General features: G+C 30.7%; 1 protein-coding gene across 6 annotated transcripts in view; it reads right to left on the bottom strand.

The window, feature by feature from the left end:
• The window catches only part of LOC126835846 (aryl hydrocarbon receptor nuclear translocator homolog), a 29,802-nt gene extending 9,082 nt beyond the window's left edge, over window positions 1-20,720 (bottom strand). For 2 of the 6 annotated variants that reach the window (XM_050568691.1, XM_050568693.1), the window contains exons 1-2: window positions 13,815-14,360; window positions 8,306-8,383 (exon numbers count right to left, since the gene is read on the bottom strand). In XM_050568691.1, the coding sequence (XP_050424648.1) occupies window positions 8,306-8,383; window positions 13,815-14,002 (266 nt within the window). In that variant the 5' untranslated portion in view covers window positions 14,003-14,360. Of the gene's footprint in view, window positions 1-8,305; window positions 8,384-13,814; window positions 14,361-20,139; window positions 20,189-20,482 lie in introns of those variants that run through there. The other 4 variants (XM_050568690.1, XM_050568692.1, XM_050568695.1 and 1 more) reach the window with 3 other exon arrangements.
• Between the last annotated feature and the right edge of the window lie 52 nt (window positions 20,721-20,772).

The raw sequence follows: 20,772 nt of genomic DNA, 5'->3' as shown, positions 1-20,772 counted from the left end.
TTCCGTTCACTAATTATTTTATAATGACGACGTTTAGTTTTAGAAGTTCGTGTACGAATTTCAGGGTGTTGCTAGATTTCGATGATTACTAGTACTAGTACTAATTCATAGAACTAAATTGTACTTACATACGTTATTATTACAATAAATGTTGCTTATAATAAAAAGCGAATTGACTAGAGATAAATAAATAGAATGAAAAGGCAGTCATTAGTTGTCAAAGATGGATAAGAGAACGTTTAGCAATTATCTGACAAGAATTATAAATAATATAATGTTCGATCAAAAATACTTAATCTAAACCGTGCATATTATGATAAGCAAGAATATAAATATAGAGGCTCGAGTAATTATACAATAAGTATACAGATATATGACCTCTGTCGTTGAATTCTTAAATAAAAAGTTGTTTAATGTTTGCAATACAAACATACAACAAGTGTCGTGTTAAACTCATCGTTTTTATAATAAAGCATTTACTTATCGTTTTTCGTGCCTTCACTTTTTTTCTTGTTTGTATGCACGTTGTTATACATAAATACTTAAAGTTTATAATAAATATATATTTATTTAAAATTTTTTTTAAAAAAAATGTACAAGCAGTATTTGTTAAGAAAAAGTAGATTGCTTGTAATTCATGAACGCAGGAATAAAGTTACTTAAATTCTTTCCTAGTAGCCAATTCTGTGTGTCCTTATCAGGAGTATGACGTTATTACATTTGGATAACCTTCTAGCACAACTACACCAAAATAAAACAATAAAACCGAGTGTATAGGTACTAGAGGGAAAGAAAAGAACAAAAACATAACATTAAAGCGTGCAATATACGTGATGGATACCTAAAACATTCAAACTAAACTAATGTCCACTTATCGCTTTTAACACACACTGTACACAAATAATATTATACATACTTATATATTGTATAAAAAAAAAATATGAAAAAAAAATGTAATTTCTTATTAAACCCTATGAGGTATTGAGTGGTTCACACCTAACTTAACGCACAACTATTACAAGTTTTAATTAACCCTTTCGTTCCTGGAATTTTTTTTTTCTCGAAAAAAATCAACAATATAATATATATATATATATTTTTTTTTTTTGGAATAAACTAATAACATTTCGTTTAAATATAAATTGAATACATTTACCTATATTCTAACTATTTAACACGAACAACAAATTTAGTCATGAATGTTTATGAAAAAAAAAAAGAATACTACTTATGAAATGATATTTACAAAATACAAGAAAACACAAGCTTAAGCCATTTATATAATGATTTTCTTTTCGTAATGTTTTTAATTGTCAAAAATCAACATAATGTTTTAAACTGTGTCAATTGTTGCGGTTTGCATAAGTTTTTTTCAAAATCATTTTTTATGTATAATGTCTTTATCTTTAATTACGCATACAAAACCATAATTATGGTGTATAATAATGTTTTATCCACAATACACACCAATATTTAAGTTATGTATTGTATTCTTGACTAGCGATAATTATTTTTAATAACATACATATCAATAAAAAAAGGTGAAAAAAATAAAGATGGATTAATTACAAATGGAACGCAGCATGTTTAAAATTTAAATCATTGTTATTGTTTTCAAATTCAGATGGTTCGACTATACAAAAATAAATGTGAACATTTGATTGAACTCTTAATTCTTGGAACAATTAAATAAAAACTTTATGTTTTACAACTCTACTAATACTCTGTTACTACATTTGAAAAGCACATTTTCATAATAATCAATAACATACATATTATGCCTTTAGAACATGTATTTTTATACATTAATGACCCGATTTTATTTCCGGGCGTACGCGGTTTAGAATTTAATCATTATTACTGACTTTAACCTCACGAGTACAATTCCTTTAGCTAATATGTTAAGTGTTAACTTAAGTATTATCTCATCATAGTTATTCAAACATTCGTGTATACGAATTTATAGATATGGGTTAAAAAATATTACTACTCCCGGGACTCGGTATAGAATAAAGAGCGTACGTATGTTATAATAGTATAATATACAGTGACGGATTTATGGACAGTTTGTTTTCTGAATGTTTTTATTTACTGTTTGTTATCTAATAAATATTAATCATTTTTATACATTTTCTATCACAATACCTATGTATAAAAATAAAAAATAGACTTTAACTATTGAACAAAAATTTCGTATACAACTTTATTTATTTTGTCTGAAAATGAACTACTATTTAATTAATTCGATATGACATATTTTTATTAATTTATCAATTTATTTTAATCGTAAATACTGTAAAAATAGATTTTTTTTTAAAAAATCCTATTATATATAATAGAATATATAATATCCTATTATATATAATAGATACTTTTATTTAACCTCGAATATTAAAAATCAGGTTTTAATATTTGAGGTAAAATAAAAGTAGACACAGTAAAAGTAAATATAGTAGTTTTCTGTCAAAATCCCTTTACACCTGGGGGCCCACCGCATATCCGGCTCTATACAATTTTAATTATTAATCTAATATACTCTTTCCCTCAGTTTATTCAATAAGGCAATAGGGGGCCCGCGGTGCAACTTCAGACCACGGAGGGAAAATAAAAGGACCACCGAAAATATTTTACTTTAACGCTGGTTTTTTTTTCATTATTTGTCTCTGTGTATACCCAGAATAACTTGCTAAACAATCCGCACGTAATAGATTTGTTCCAAAATGACCTTTTTAAAAAAAAAATATCGTTCAAAATAAGCTGGTCTTCACCTTGAAAACACTCTGCGCATTAGTTGATTTCCAAGAGTACCAAATTTTAAAAAACTGGCTCAGGGCAAAGCATGTCATTTCTCTCATTAAAGTATAAAATTGTAAATTATTCTTATGAAATTAAAATTAATATTATAATATATATTCTATTAATTAATTTACTTTAAGGCTTAAACTGTGTTTATAATACAAACATAAATACATTTTAAACTAATATTTAAGTTTTTTCTGGACCTCGATTTTTGTTTTCAAATTATCCGGACCTCCTTAAAAACTAAATGCCGAACTTGCCTTAGTAGTTGCTCTTGTCTTCTTAATTGTACTCGGTTGGCGCAAAAACTAATATTTTTATCAGTTAAAAATAATGGCAGCATAATGATATAGACATACATTTTAAAACGTTTTCTTCTTACGTTATCATTTTAAATTTGAGTTTTTTGATAAAACAAACAAGGAGGGCATATCTGCAATAATCTAATCTAGTTTGCCCATCATACAAATAATATAAACTAAACATAACAAAAAGTTTATAAAATTAAAATCTATTTAAACCTAACCTTCTATAAAATATTGCCTTTGTTATGTCTATTTAATAAAAACCTGGTTTCAATGGCTCTTTTAATGTATAACTATTAGTTACTATAAGTTTTTCAGAAAATCTCATCCTATGGCTTTTTGTCTTAGTCCAAATCTCGTGAACATTTTTTTAAAAAGTACATCGGCGTACCTATATTATTAGGTATGCCTATGATACTTTAGACTCGCTGAGGCGGTTGTATGTGTGTATCTTGGTGAAAGGTTATTTATATAATAATATCATATCGTTATGTGGAGAACAGCCGTGGGGACCGGCGGCGGGGGTGGTGGCTCTGTTGCGCGGCGATGATCTTACCGCCGCCGCCGTCCAGGAAAATCGTGACAAGCATCCGGTAGGCGGCGCACGGCGAGCGGGCGGGATGCGCGCCTTCTTCTCACGGCTGCTGCTATATGCAACATATACAATATACAAATACACACACACAGGCAAAAGAAGAACGGCTTATATTCACCGTGTAGTATAGTACAGGTATACACTGCATAGTGCGTGTACTCTCCTCGGCTGGCATGTGCCTCTCGTTTGTGTGTTGTAGTTCGCCACGGGGGTCACTCAACTCTTCACCATATAATAATAATAATAATAATAATAATATGCTCGTCTTATTTCCACGCACAACAATATAATAATAATACATTATAGAGTATTCTGGATTTGCCGTTACAGATTTTGTATCTGCGGCAAGTGCCGCCGCCGGCCGATCGCAAAAACTGTATTTTCTTTGTGTCCGTTCTTGGAGGGCCAAGCCACGGGACTACGGAACACCAAAAAACCGGAATAATTTCATTGTTATTGAGATACATACAGAGCAGGAAGCGTAGTCTGTGTTTTTCGAAAATAACGCACAAGATAACAAACCCGTCGCTTACATGGACATGAATATATAATATTGTATAAATGTATACTGCATTGCGTACAGAGGAAAGTCGATTCTAAGGAGTAAAACTTCAGGGTGGTGGTAATGGTAGCAGCGGTGTTTAATGAATAACGCCGCAAACGAACAGCGACAGTAGGAGGAGGAGGATACGAAAACTTTTAGGGCGCGCACGTGCACAATCATCATGTCTTTATTAGCAGTCGCCGGCGCGGCGCACTCGAATAATATAACGAATTAACCCCGTCGGTGAAGGAGTTTTGCGAACAGGAAGTGTCTTTAAAAGAGATCAGAGTAGCACACACTAAAGGCTAATTCGACGAGGGAAGGGGAATACGTGTAATGTTGTACTGTGCACATCACTGGTGCCATCAAGAGTTTGAAAGAGAAAAAGAAACGCTATATGGCGAATAGGAATTTCTGTGTCAATATAAGAAAATGTATGTTTTTACCTTAAACGGTTTTCGATCAGTCTGTTACACCGTTAATCCGTCAAGATACTAGATAGTCCTATGCAAAATATATAAAGTATTCAAATTCCACACATTAACACATTATATACATACAAGAAATAATACAATGAAAACTTTAAACTATAGGCGTGTGGTACACCGGCACTACCATACCGGCGAGATCAGACAGGTTTTGTTATTTTATCAATTTGAGAAAAAACACTTTTATTTATGTTAAATTATTTTTAATGCTTTTTTAGGTTATTAATTAATTTACCAATCAAAATGTTAGTTAACGATTTACGATTGAATTATTAACAACCCATAAATTGGGCAACTTGCTGTTGTACTATACCCTCAAGCTGTTTTGTATAGTATTTTATGAAATGATTACATTTTCTAATAACTCTGCGAAGTTGGGCAGGGAGAGGTTCAATTATTTTTAAGTATGATTTAGTGTTTTTATCAAAACACAAAGAATGTCTTTCTTCAAAAATTTACCACAACTCCAAAATCGTAGTAGAACTATTACCATCACCCCAAAACTCCCAGAAGTATCGATATTGTCAAAATTGTAAAGGTGTTTTATAAATTATATTATAGCCATGTAAACGTTATCAACAATAATTAAAAATTGAATTTGAATTAATTAAATACAAATTGTGTTTCATAAACATGTTTTAATTTGTAAATACACTTATAGCTGTGAGGACAACCAAAAGTATTTTTGCGTTACTAAAATCTTATTTTTATACTCTACGATTTACTAAAATTGTCTTTACGCGCTTATTATATTGTAATTATTATAAGGTTGATTTTTGTTTTTAAAAGAAAACATCACGATATCTATCATACACCAACAGTGTCTAACTGTAATACACATATTGTGTAAATGTAGCGAGCAATTATTAAACGACTAGGAAAAATTCTTAGAATTAATTGATTTTTACGACTAACGAATTTATTATGTTCATGCTTTCCTAAGTATTAGAGTGTTTATTAATAATTAAATACTGTTCCTTAGTTTCGCTATCGTACAAACCAATAGAGTAAAAATACTAGCGGAAGCTCAAATAGTACAAATTCAACACAATTTTAGATGCCAACGACTGTAACACATATTAGATTTACTAGCGTTTTAGAAAATAGGAACAAGCGAAAAATGTAAATAGTAATGCCATGGATTGTGGACGCTATAAACATATCTATCTGTCGAAATCTGTTAGTACCTATACATTTATATTTAAATAGTAGGCGGCATTCAACAAGACACTTTAATTAGAAGGTGTTGTCAATGTTTTGGCACAAATTTAATTAGGCGTTGTTGGGTACTCGTTTTTCTGCCATTTTCAGTGTTTCGATCACCGCGGCATGATGACCATTCTCGATCGCCCACAAAAAAATACATTAGGTACCTAACTCATTTTGGGTAAACACTGAATTAAGAGGCGACACCTAACACTTAACCTAACCACCACGGTGTTAGAACTAGGCTAACGATGTATGACAATAATTACCAGTTAATTAAAATTTCTTAGGTTAATTGTCCAAACACTTACAGTCACAATAGCATATATTATATCTACCTTGGATATTTTAAAGCATATGGCTTGGGTTTCACACAATGTACAACGAAATCTCCATAAAACAATCCATTTATGTTCATTCTGTTTAATTGGGTAATTTAAATTGCAAATCATGTAGCAAACGACGAATTGACGCTGTTTAAGTAGCGTTGTTGTAAAATTGTCATAATACTAGCATTGTAAGTACGTATACGACAAGTCTCATGATAAATACCCACTGCCTAGTAACTATACCTATAGTTGACGAGTCATTAAAAAAAAAAAAATACGTTTCCATTTTGACCGATAAATAGTTATGTCTACGGACTTGACGATACGTCAAACTTGACATATAAAAATAATATTTTGAACATATTACAAAAATAATATATTTTGTAGTCACACGAAACATAAATATTACATTAAAATTACTCTAGAATTTTTGCATTAGTATATTAGTACTCCCAGTTGTAAGTTATTTTATAGCAAGTATAGGTCGAACCACATGTATGTTAATTAATTATTTTGTACTGAATGACATATACGTAAATCAACTATATGTATCTTATCTAAAACAAATGTCAGAAGTACAAAAAATATTTAATTATTAATGTTTTTAAAATATAATTTAAATTAATTATACAGAACTAAGACATGTTGTTTGTTCTGTGTATAATAATTTAAATAACACTAATTTCGATTATAAAACATTGTACTCTACTCATATTGAATAAGTTTATTGCGAGTTCTGGCGGAGTTTAATAACTAAGCTTAACATATGTAAGTTAATAATTTTCAGTTGCTTGATGATCTACATGGACGAATGAAATGTTATTTTTGGCTAATGTTTATCAATCAACTGATTTAACTATAATATAATTTTCGACCATAAACAAATTTACTTTCGATCATTCAGAGGAAATAATTTTTGTCTATAAAAATACTTAGGTGAACCAAAGTATTGCAATTTTGTTTAAGACAACTAATATAAAAATACACGATAACTAGAAATAAATCTTTTATCACAACAATATCCATAGGATTACCAAATTTGATTAATGATTTTTTTTTCTTAAAAAGAATTGTAAAGTTTATTCCGTTCCAGGAGCAAAAAAATAAACAAATGGACACAGCAGATAAGATTAAAAATGTTTCTGTGTTTTGCACAACGTACAAGGTAATAATTTAATTTCTTTATGTTTTGTTTCTACTTTTACGGCTTTATTTTTTTTTTTGCCTTTTTATCTTCTTTTACTTGTTTTTTTTTATAACAAGCGCACAACAGCGAAATGGAAATTTGCCGCTACTGCCAGGTCGTTAAATAACACAAAGGTAGCTGGAAAAATCTTGAATAAAATTAACAATAAATAAAGCGCGAACAACGCTCTCTTTTAAATGTAATTAGATACTTAATATAATCGTGCTAAGCTATTAAAAATTAGTTACTTATAAGTTTTTCATCACAAGTTACAGAAAATAATAATTTTAAATACAACTATGATTGTAATAAGTGACCTATCTTCTTAGTATTCATTATTAAATTATTATAATCAGCTAACAGTATTTTAAAATAAATTAAAAATGATTATTAGCACACTTTATAGGCGCAGTAGTCACCTTAGTTGTCACTCGGCACCTAAGGTTGTCCATTGCTGCTTAGTATCGGATGGGTGACCACCCAGGACTCTTAGCGGCTGCCTATACCATGACCCCAACAGGCAACATCACACGTGTTCCAAACCAAAAATAAAGTTAATAGGTTAATGGTTTTCCTGAATTGTCGAACCTTACATATATATATATATATATAAGACATTTTATAAAATAATCACTCTATTAATCATTATATCATCATCTCCCTTTCTCTCTTTCCTAAGATTTTATCTTTATTTATTACACTAGATCTATGTACATTACAGACTAAATAACCTATCCCTATGAACTACATTCAACGCAACAAGTTCTGTTTTCAGCTACTTAGATAACGGTATTTTTAGATACTCATGCTATTTAAACGAAATATTAATTTTAAGATTTTACTAAACACTCACCTTGCAAACCTTTCTTTGTCTTGAATGTTATCATCTTCCATTCTAGAGTATTTTTGGCTGGAATCCTCTTCATCGGATCTAAAAGTAACAAAAATATATTTTATTACTTGCCAAGATAAAACATACATTTATAACATACAAATTACAACAGAAAAAGTGTTTTTTTTTTAAAAAACTTTTAAACATTGTTTTTATATGTGATGGTTACAGGCATTCAATATAATTTATTACATAGAAAAAAAAATGTAAAACATAATTATTAATGTACGAGTATACTAATAAAAATATTGTTTTACATTATATTTTCAAATTGGAAATAATCAAAATTGAAACATGATAATTCCAACATTTTTTTCATTCTCTTCGTACTGTAATTGTAGGTTAAGACAATTTTCATTGTTATTTTTTTATATGGATTCTTACACAAACAAAAATAACAATGAAAAACAGTTCAATGATCTCACATTCTCTTTAGTAACGCGAAGACGATACCAATTATATTACAAAGTAAAATAATAATAGAGTATAATAATATACAATAATAAAATTACATTCAACGATCGACATTATTTTATTCTGTCGGCTGAAAAAAGATCCGCGTATCATTGGTATCAGTATACACTATACATACACATCTTTTAATATGGGTGTCGTTATTATTATGGTAATAATGTTACAAAATTAAACAATGTTATCCGCTAACACCTCGAAGATTTTTATTTTACAAACAAAACATTTGTGTCCCTTGCAATAATGTGACCTTAAGCGCTGTTTGACGCCACAATTGATTTTATCTTTAGGTCAATACGATAAAAAAATGCTGGAGCCGAATAGTCTGCGAGGAGGGCAGGAGGACACCACCTGTGCTGAAATAACACCTGGTCAAAGACCACATGCCGAGGGATGGCTTTGATGTATAGAAAAAAGGTCAAATCCTTTTTATTTCTCTTTCTATTCATACGAATTTTCACAAAATACATTTTACCAAAAGTGACTATTTCGCAACAAATTTATGGACGGAAATTCTACTACATATTATATAATTTGAACGCGGATGGTACCGACATAGTTGTCATGGTGTAAGGTAAGGTGGTGAATGGCTGTATCGTGGAACTAATGCGCACTGTGTTCGTTATCCTCTCTCCTCCGACATCGTCCACGGCCTAAGACCGCGCGAAGGCGTGTCAAATGTGGACCGTCAATCTAAAAACATTTGTAAATTATTGTGGTTCAACGTTCAATAAAATAGGTATCCATTATGAAAGTGTTGTTATAGATCTTTATTATTTTCGTCTTTTCTTTAGTTTTTTTAACGACTACATTTTTTACTGCGACTGTAAAAATCGTAAGGGTCTTCCATTCATTGTTGATGTACTATGATGAAAAGATTCAGTTTATGTTAGTGTTTAGGCAACTACTTATAATCTAGGTTTACTTCTAAACAACGAATAGTTGCATAATAATATAAACGATAATTAGTATTCACGCATAAAATTGCTAATTTAGCATAATTCAAAACTAGTGGTAATAGGCGGGCAGACGGCAAAATGTGATTGTCATAACCTCTTTATTAAATCAAAAATTTAATAAAAAAAAAAACTAATCAATTATTATATTTAGGCATACGTGTTAGCTAGTTATAGGCATTACATTTTTGTACTAAAAGGAGAATTTCAATGTAAAAGTACATACAGTTAAATGCTTTAATAATAGGTACATATTATAATATAACTCTGAAAATAAAGGTACCTACCTAATATATTGACTAGCTTTGTTGATCTTAATATTAAGTAACCCAATAAGTTATACAAATGTGTAAACGACATGCGTTAATTACTATAAATCTTGTTTTTGTTTTACATAAAGAACAATTTTTAACATACATTTTTTTAATTGGGTATAGTGTTTTATATAATAATACAGTTCTTCGTTCTTCATTTGTAACTATGGCGGCGAAAAATAATTTACATAGAAGCCTAAAGGGTTGAATGTTCTACGCCAGCACTGCTAATCAATATTATAGTTACGGCGGGTTAGAAGTTTCACTGTTACTGTTGAATAATAATTTATACACTTTTATCACAGGTATAAAAACCTAAGTGTTTTAACTTGCCTATTTTAATTTTAATAAATCACTATATTAAAGTTTAAACCCGTTTATTAGTGATGTGATATTTTACTGTACACTTAATATATTTTTGGATTTACTTTTGAATACTTTAGTTGTATAATTTTTTCAGCAGCACTATAAAACGTGTTCTTGGCTATAACATTAGTAATTAGTATATGTGATCGATAAAATACACAAAATAAAGCTAGTAATGTACTCAATACGTGTTTGATAAAGACTAATTAAGCTCTACACGTCGGCATCATTAATCTGAATAATGATTGTTTTTGGATTTAAATACTGGTTTACAACATTTCGGATGCAGTGGAAATACAGTGTAGCAACGGAACCATACAACCATTATTATTCCATTTCAAACACACCGCCGATTGGTATGAAAATCATTAATCACATAAATATTGAAGAGTAATAACAACCATAAACTTAACGCATTTCAAATGTATTTTGGTATTTCAGCAACAGCTTTCAGTGTACACGAGATTTTTAAAATGGAAGCCTGACTAACCATATTATTAATTTATAAAAAAATGTATCTATTCAGATAGAGATACACAGGTACAACGCATGGTAACTGGTACTCTTTGTAGTTCAAATAAATTCGAGCTAGGTATTTCATATAGAATACATTAGGTTAGAATAATTATTTATTGAGTAGTTATAATAGGTAAAAGTTTTAGCTATTATAACTAGAACGTCATAAGAAATAAACAAAAAATTGAAGTGTATGAAATTCAGGCGAACAATTGTATTATTTTTCAAACATGTTAATCAAAATGTAAATATTTAAAATATTCACAAATACATACTAAACAGTATCACATGAAGTATGAATAAACAATAAACGCATTTGCTACGTCAGCATTAAAACATTTAATTATTAGGTCAAAAACCTTCAAAAATGGAAGCGTTTTCAAAAACAAACATCCGACTACAAAAGTTTAAACTAGTCCAAATAATTTTGTCGTACAAGTCAAAATTATACTCGTACATTTTAGTTTTTTTTACCCATCAGGGTCAACATATTTAGACAACCACGTGATTGGTTTTTGTTAAAGAATCGTATAATTGTTTTTACATTTCTGTAGTTAGCCTCGGAAATACAAATCTTTACACATATGTACAATATTGAAACATTTACAATGAAACTAGCTAAGAGATGTATATAACATGATAACTAATTTGTCGGATAAAGTATATCAAATTAAAAAAATCACTATTCTGAGAATTGAGTAACTACAACAAAATTCTATTAGGTATTTGCTTCTTCAGTAATAATATCCAATTTTAAAAACACAATACAATTTTACTTATTATGACTGATTAGATTTATTATTACAGTATGAGTTATTATCATACAGTACAAAATTATTTAAACATTAGAACGTTGTGATTAAAATGAAGATAAAATATGATTTTCCCATAGACTAATAGCTCAACGGGACTCTTTCTAACAGACCGCTCACTGATCATATTCAGATTAAATCCATTACACGCATCAAAGCACACATTCTGTCGACTATGCTGAACGTACAAACGAGAACAAAGCGTACGTACGACCAATTAGTAAGTAAAAATCACTCATTATTCATTTTTAGCAGAGTGTGAAATAGTACTAATCTGAATACGTTTTTGGTTTACATTTACAAAAAGTAGTAGTACTTATTTGTACACGAAGCTAAGAAAATATTTTAAACGGGTTTATTTTTTTACAGTTTATAATTGAAAAACTTTATAGTAACGATAATTGCAACTTTATAATACCATCAATGTTTTCTAATATCAAAAGTATGAATCTTTGGCTTCTAATACAAGGCTATTAGGTTCTATAATGGTAATTACTAAACATTTACTCAAACATCCTAATAATTTTCCTAAAAATATACACTCATGGGAACTGTACAACAGGCGCGCGATTTTGCTAAAAAAAAATGTAGGCGCTTGACGCCAACAATATAATAGAATGTCATACTTAATGTATGTAACCCAAACAATTTTGAGGAAGCTAACTCCTAAACTAAGTTAGGCACATCCAAGTTCTCTCAACTTGAATCTATGCTGTACACTATACCATCGATTTATAATAGATATTGTTTAGCTGTAGGTCACACAGTTGATCATAGCGATTAAGTATTAAAAATAAAATATTTAAATGTTTTATTTTATCCTATTGTATTCTTAGTACTGGGTGATTGAAAATAATTTTTAGAAGTGAAATTATTTCATTATTGTTTAGTATTAAACATATTTATTAAGAAATCCTATCAGTCGTATACGAATGAAATCAAACGGATCACATATGTATGAGCCACTGTTTTATTAGTTTATATTTCAACCAATGATATACATCATTTTTTATATATTAATAATAATAATAACGTTGCAACGGGCTTATCACGAATTGTGTTACAGTCGCAGTCCGATTCTGTAAAAGCCTTCGGTTATCGGTGAATAACCAAATCGCAATACTTGTTAATTGTTATTGCTCGAAAAACGAGATTAACCAAAGCGATTTAACGATGGTATACATTTTGTTATGTTCGATTGTACACTTTCATCGGATCGTGTGTACTTTACTTTACCGTACCTACTTCCGGGGTATCAAATTGTGTCATACACTAACCGATGTACAGTTAAATTGCAGAATTGTTTGAAAAAATGAAAAATTCGGCGAAATCTTGCGTTTTCAAATTCCGTCATTTTTGTTAGTGCCCAGAGTTAGAACATAACTGTTATGCCAGAACATACTAAACTTTAAATCAGTAGTATTACGGGTGTAATAACTGATCGGTTTTTTCATACGCCAAAACCTCAAGGCGACCACAGCGGCCACCCGAACTGACGTGTCACGTGCGACCGCCAATGTTACGTATCAAAAGAACTAGTGAAAATATATTTTTTGTTTTAAACGAGCGTTAAACGCTTATAAGTTTTACGATGTGGATGATTGCGAATGTTGTGTGTCATATACGGCCAGTTGATATGCAATTAAACACCTGATTCCCTACAGATTGGCGCATATTGTGCGTGTGAAGGCTTAACACAATGCACTAGTTAAATCAGCGGTGGGAGTAGATGAATACGAGAGAAACGAATTAAGTATGTATTCCACGATTGAACCTCAGCTATTATAATTATAACCAATTTAAATAACATTTGCCGCCAAGATAAAACATTTTGATAATATCAAATAATCAATACGACAGATACCTATTGAACACAGATTATAATTCACTAGTATATTTTAATATAATCTATTGACGCTATATTGATATTCTAATGGATGGCACAACTTCAATAGCGATTAGGTCACCATTTCTGGGTGAATCAGTTCGATAGGTATTGCAAAAAAAAAAGAAAATTGTATAAAACGTCCTGTACCTTCGTCTCTTCTGAATTGTTTCGTCTGCGGACATCTGAGGGGTAGGAGGTGGTTCGCAGACGGCCGGCATGGGCATGACCATGGCCATGGGTATATGGGGTCCGACGGGCTGAATATAGCCCGCTGGGTCTCCGTGGGCCGTGGACTCAACGGTCCCGTAATGGGGCGGCCCCGCGTATCCGTACATCCGTCGGCAAAGGTAGCCGTCGCTGTCGTCGGTAACCGTTCAGAGGGCCATTCCGACGGTTTCGCGTCGGGACGCCGCCGTCTCCGGGACGACATAAATAACGCGAGACACCATATAAAACAAAAATAACTCCAGATTTAAAAAAAAAAACATCCGATGGAGAACTCACAAAAAATCACCTTTCGGATTATCACAAATGATAACACCAAAACAAAAATCGAATTAATCTATTATATCATATTATTATAGATAAATGCAAAACTATATGCAGTGACACGCACTATTTTTCACACCATACACGTGGACGCAAAGACCGGAACAGAATACGGAAACGACACACGCGACGGCCGCCTGAGCACTGGGAACTGAATTGAACCGTAGTCCGGACGGCCACCGCGGCCGCCACAGGTACACGCAGACACACATACAATGTAATACATATATATGTATAAAACGGAGAGGGGGAAGCGCCCCGCTCACGACGACGTCACCGTCATCGTACTCGATCGGCCGTGGAAACGCTTAAAGAAAAAACAAGATTCCAACAGCATTGCTAAGTAACGCCGCTCGCGCGCGCGGCTAATGTGTTGTGTTGGGTTTATCATATACATGTGTATATAACATAATATCTTAAATTTCCGTAATGTTATTATGACGAATAGCATACTGATACAGAGTAGACGTCATACGCAGAAAAGTAAAAAATAAATAGAAATATTAGACTGTACGTCTTTGCATGTTATTAAGAATTAATATTTAGTAAATATACCGAACAGATACACCTTAAAGTGACACATGTCCGGGACAACTACCCTGGTATTAATTATTGGCTAAAAGGAAAACGCCAAATGTATCGGATAATAAGATGTCACAAATTGTTTAAATACCCACAGTCGGCAAACATAACATACAATTTTCTATAACTCAGGTTTTAATAACTTAATCGAAAATCGCGATCTCAAAATGTAGATTTTGTAGAAATAGATAAAGTTTCTATATTTAATGTTGTATAGAGTCACGTGGAGTAAATCAGTAAATAAAATGTTTTCAAAAAAATTGCCAAAATAAATGATGGTTTATTTCATTTTGTCATTCACTAACTTCATAGTATAATTTTGAAGTTTTTCAAAAAAAAAATTTGAATTTGTTAGTATTTTGATTTGAAAAATGAATTTATAATTGCCTTATAAAATAAAGATCATACAATTTAATTTTAAACTTTAATTGTTATCGAATAGTATTAGATGTAAGAATATATGCGTATAATAAAACTAACCTAAATAGAAATCAAAATTATAATAAATAAATTCTAAAGAAAAGGAAAACGAAGTAAACGTTTACACTCGCACGCCGTCCATTTTCCCATCGGTTCTTATTTTTGTTATGTACACACGGAAACCTCTCTCCCGTCCCGCTATCGTACATCATTTTGTATAAAAAAATCCATACATAATATATTGCCCGGTAAAGTGTCAGTCAACAAAATGTGCAACCAAAAACTGATATTATTGTTTCCCCCTTGTTTGGTAAAACGACACTCAATTTTTGTCGCATCGTCATAACGTCTAGATCCCGTGTCATGGATGAGCTTCCTCTCTCTAGCCTTTTAGTACCGTTTTTTTAATATAAATTAACTGCAATTTATACTGTTGTGAGACCTAAATATCGTTTAAAAGAACAAAAGCTAAAAACACGTGCGTTGCGCAACATTAACTAAAGAATATGAAAACTAATGTTTAAGGGTTCTTAATAAAAAATAGTATTTACTTAAGTCTAAAAAATGGTCTAGCTATAATAGTCGAAGTCCGAACTCCAAGGCGAAAACCTATTTTAATCTTCTAAATTAAACTGTTTAAGAATTAGTTATTAAATCAATAATTCAGTATTTATCACCATATTTTAAAGGCAACCATGCATACATCGACCCGTAAAATCACCAAATACAATGATCATGTTATTTAATAAATGTTGAGAAATTTGATAAACAGTTGTATATTTTAAGTAATGAGCAAATGATAAACCCAAACGATTTTTTTGATTATAATGAGAGACTACTTTTACCTGTATTTCGAAATAAACTTAAAATAATCACGCGATCATTTACCGAAAAAATAATCTTACAGAAGTCACTTAATATAACTTTATATAAATATTAGATAAATAATTATGGAATGAACTATAAAAACTAAGGCTGTTGAACATTGTTTGAAATCGAGTGTAAAATCTACAGTCTTATTGTGTTTTTTAAAGTATCTTTATTTATTTACCCGGTGACATGCGCTTTGTACGTTAACATCTTTTATATTTATTAAAACATCAAAAGGATTTCGTCTGACAGTTATAAAAAACTGAATAGATCTTATCATAAGGACTATGCATCACGTTCATCAGATATTTGTCAACCATAGTAAAAAAGAAGATATACCGTATACCTACACGACAACAGAGGCTTAACCCTTACTTTACATAATAAATTAATAACAATTCCAGAAATGTAAATGTACCAGAAGTTAAGACACGGTAACGGCTAGTTCTTTTTCTGTTAACGGACGAAATGAATCAGTTACAAAACCAACAAAATCTACAAAATATAATAAAATACATGACAAATCGAGAATCTAAAAATTTAAAAATTTATAATACAACCAACATTTTAGCTTCGATGCAAAGCGGAAAAGGTGTTGGTTATACTATGGTGTAGGTTTTTTTTTGTGTCTGTATACACTGTAACTTTTTTAATACTGGACCAATTCTTTCGAGCAGTAACTCTATAAATCACACATTTTATCTAGTTGGGACTTTGAAAGGGGGGGGGGGGTAAAAGTTGAAAAAGTTTACTTCTTCACGCAGTTAAATTTGAAAAAAAAAAATAAAAAACAGTACAGTGGGGTTGGGGAGGTCACAGGCACGGCTGTAGATAGACTGGTTGCGCATCGGCCTTTACCTCGCAATGTTCTATCTGCGGCTACAAGAGTTCTTTCTAAAAAGTCACTGACTGTTAGCGCTCCTTGTGGAAAAATCATGGAACTTATTATTTTTCATCGAGGATCCATGTTATATTTACTCGCGATAACAACGAAGGTTTAAAAGAACAAGTTAGCCGTCGGTAATACGGTTTGTACGCGACCAGCCGGTCAGAATATGTTAAGGTCTATGTAGTACCTCAAACCGCGGAGCGCTGGTAGTCAATACACATGATATATATACGCATTATTATCATATACAACATTATAATTATTACGACAGATCATGATAGTTAATAACATCGTTGATGTATATTATACGTGATTGAATAGTAGTTTCATATCAAGTATTAATTATGCACGCTTTAGATACAAAACATAAAACAGTTCAACAATCCTGACCGCTGATATCGCCTACGATGCTTAACATGTTCTTTATAATCGTGATAACAACCGATTTATCAGCACTGATAACCTGGTTGTTATCATACACGCGGCTGATATAACATGGATCCTCAGTGTAAAATAATAAGTTCCACGATTTTTCCAAGAGGAGCGCTAACAGTCACCGACTTTTTTAAAAAGAACTTTTGTAGCTGCTTTTTCATAGCTCGATACGCAACCAGTCTATCTACAGTGGTCACAGGTTTACAGGAATTTTTAAATCTCTTTCGATAAAATTTAATCCATCTGCAAAGTTCATTTAACTCGCAAAAAACAAAATTCATACAATATTTAAATCCTCTTAATCTTTGTAAAAAAATATATGTAAAACTGTACTTTTTTGTTTTTTTTATATCTTAATAATATAAAACATTTTTTCTCACACAATGAAAATCAAATAGCTGTACCTAAATTTAAAATGTAAAGACTACCAACAGTTTGTTATTTTAAACAATAAACCATAGTATGTTTTTGTTTACTAAACAAATATAATATTTAACTTCTAACTACACAACAATACACTGGTGTTTTGTTATCCAACAAGTACAATAAGAAAGCTATGTAATGTTCATTGAAAACCAAAATAAGTCTATTTTATATAATATTTTCTTAATCCAGTTTAGCTTTGGTGTGAAGCTTAGAAGGTATTGGTTTGGTTTTACATTAGTTTTTTTTTTAAATTTGTTTTTATATACATTTTTTGATAGTTGAGATTTATGTTTCTCAATGTAAAACCAAATACCAATAGAGGTGTTCATTTATTTTTTAAATTTAATGGGTAAGAACTTTTTAGAAAGATGTATTATGCCCCATGACTAAATATACTATTTACCCAGACTAAATGTCAAACTAGCGACAGCAGGTGCTAAACAATACTTAACAAACTTGGCTACAACGATTTCATAAAATCTTAATTATGATAGGACACATCAAATGTCTAAATTTAATTCAACTTTCTTTTGCACTATAACCATGGAGTTTCACCACATAAAAATCAAATTTCAACTTATATCTTTATATTTAGTGTATGAGTGTTATATGATGAGAGGGTTGATATAATACAATTTGATAGGATTTACAAATTAGGGGTTACAAAATCAAGAAATTATGTAGTACGTTTGGATTTGTGATTGTAATAAAAATCACTGTATCCCTAAATTTTGGAATTAGGATAAACATTATACACATTCATGATATCAATCTATCCTAGAGTCAATACCTGAAATACCTGGTTTGTGTTAGGGATATACATGTACACATATTTACTTCATATTTTTTACCTCACCATTGACCCAATATATAATTATACTTTAAAGATTATAAATCCTTTTAAATTTTGATTAATATTTTGAAATAGTAAATAATAGTTTATTAGAAAAAATTAATCCGATCACAGAACTTAAAAAACTGTACTTACATTTTTTTTTAAAGTTCTAAACAAATTGAAATGTGTTTAAATAGCATTAATAAAGTTCAAAATAATAGAGTACATCTGTATATAAACATATAATCTAAAACGAACGTTCTACTACATTTAGACATAAAAGTAAGATGCTTTTCCCAAAAAGTAGATTAGATAAGTAATAGTTAAGATGCTATAAATATAGACAAAATTACCCTGTAATAAACAATGACAATACAAAATAGGTATAGTGAATTTGTGGTTCTCTTTATCTTAACTAAACATTTATTCTGGTAAATATAAAAATGAATTCAATGCAAGTATAAATATTTAATTATGATTTCTTGCAAGTAAAATTGGCATAAACGCACTTTACTGGGCACCCTTTTTTTTAAATATTTTTTTTTTACTATCTTGTAGTATTATTTACGCTGATTACTAATATGAACTCAAAAATTGACTGACTCCTTTAGTTTTAAAGTTATAGCTACTTTAAATTTGCATATTTCATGTATAGCAATAGGCGGCGGCGATAGTCACATCCACCTTCCACCACACTATACCTTTGTCTGCGACGCGAGGATAGGTTAGGTTCTGTCTCGTTAGGTCGCTGACGCTTCTTGAGCGGTAGGTTAGGTCAGTTTAATCTTTAAGGCAAGCTATTTTTTTATCTGGGGGTTTGAGGACGTGAGTCCTCATCCACGAAGAGTCCCGAAAGGGGCTCAAGTCGGCTGCTGAAGCCGGTAGGCGTAGGGAGTTGATTTATCAGTTATAGATATACTACCTTTAAGCTTTACAATTTAAGAAAATGATATTGTTGTTTAATACAATATTGATATTAAATATTTATAATAATATAATATTTAATAATGGTAATAATAAAAATAAATAATTAACTAATAATACTGTCGCACTCGCGTTGGCAAAAAATGTATAGTACGGCGGCAGGCAGCTGCGACAGCATTATATTGTTATACACGCAAAAATATGCAAATTTCAAGTAACTATATCTTTGAAACTAGAGGAGTCTGCCAATTTTTTACTTCAGATTCGTAATACGCGTAAAAAATAATACAATATGGTAAAAAAAGTTTGCAAGGGTGTCTGGTAAAGTGCATTTGTTCCATAAAATTTGTTGGTCTTCTCTTCTTTAAAAATCAGTATGTTTAAAATGTCAATATCAAATTAAACACATATTTTATAGAGTAGTTATTAGATTAGTTATGTATGCTTAACTACTCTACAATCATTGTTTTAAAAAATATTTTAAAGCAAAATATAGTTATAAATAATGTATAAAACCAAATAACTAATTTTAAATTTCTTACCCTATAGAGCCAGCTCTTCGTTTTTGGATGACTTTGTTTAAGTCTGTACCTGTAACACAATTACAGCAGACATTATATAATTTTCTTTGATTTGGAAGTGCAGTGATTGTTCAAAATCAAAATATCCGGAGAACTGTTAATCCAATTGATGTCTACTTGAACAAAAGTTATTTAACCACAATGTATTATGGTAATTGATATAAAAAATATAGGGATTTGCGTAAGGCATTATAAATAATGAAGACAATGTAGAAAGAAAACACCTTTAAGTGAAAATTTAACCAGGTAAGAATTCAACAGAGACTTGTGATAACCAATAAGTAAGTACGTATATAATTCTTACCAGGCAACGAGTGCGTTATTGTTGTCATTTATAAGCCCACAAAACAAATACACGACACTACGGATGCATACCGTCCACACGGTGAATAGTATTCCAGATAAATATTGAAAGTAGCAAGGTCGCTTTCCGATAAGTTTTGAGGTAATTCTTTAAATTTATTAATGATTTATTTACAAATAAGATAGAGAACCAATAGATCTAGAAGAGAGAGGGGCATACTCTACACTTAAACGCACACATACACACACACACACATACATATACAGATTACCTAAATATCAACATTCGCC

This window comes from Adelges cooleyi, unplaced genomic scaffold, assembly GCF_023614345.1.
Source record: "Adelges cooleyi isolate 19-005CV unplaced genomic scaffold, UGA_ACOO_1.1 ACOO_flye_CR_arks_rails_tigmint_CR_PRNA_23, whole genome shotgun sequence".
Classification (NCBI taxonomy): Eukaryota; Metazoa; Arthropoda; class Insecta; order Hemiptera; family Adelgidae; genus Adelges; species Adelges cooleyi.
The sequence above is the reverse complement of the archived record's forward strand: the minus strand, read 5'-3'. Positions and strand labels throughout refer to the sequence as shown.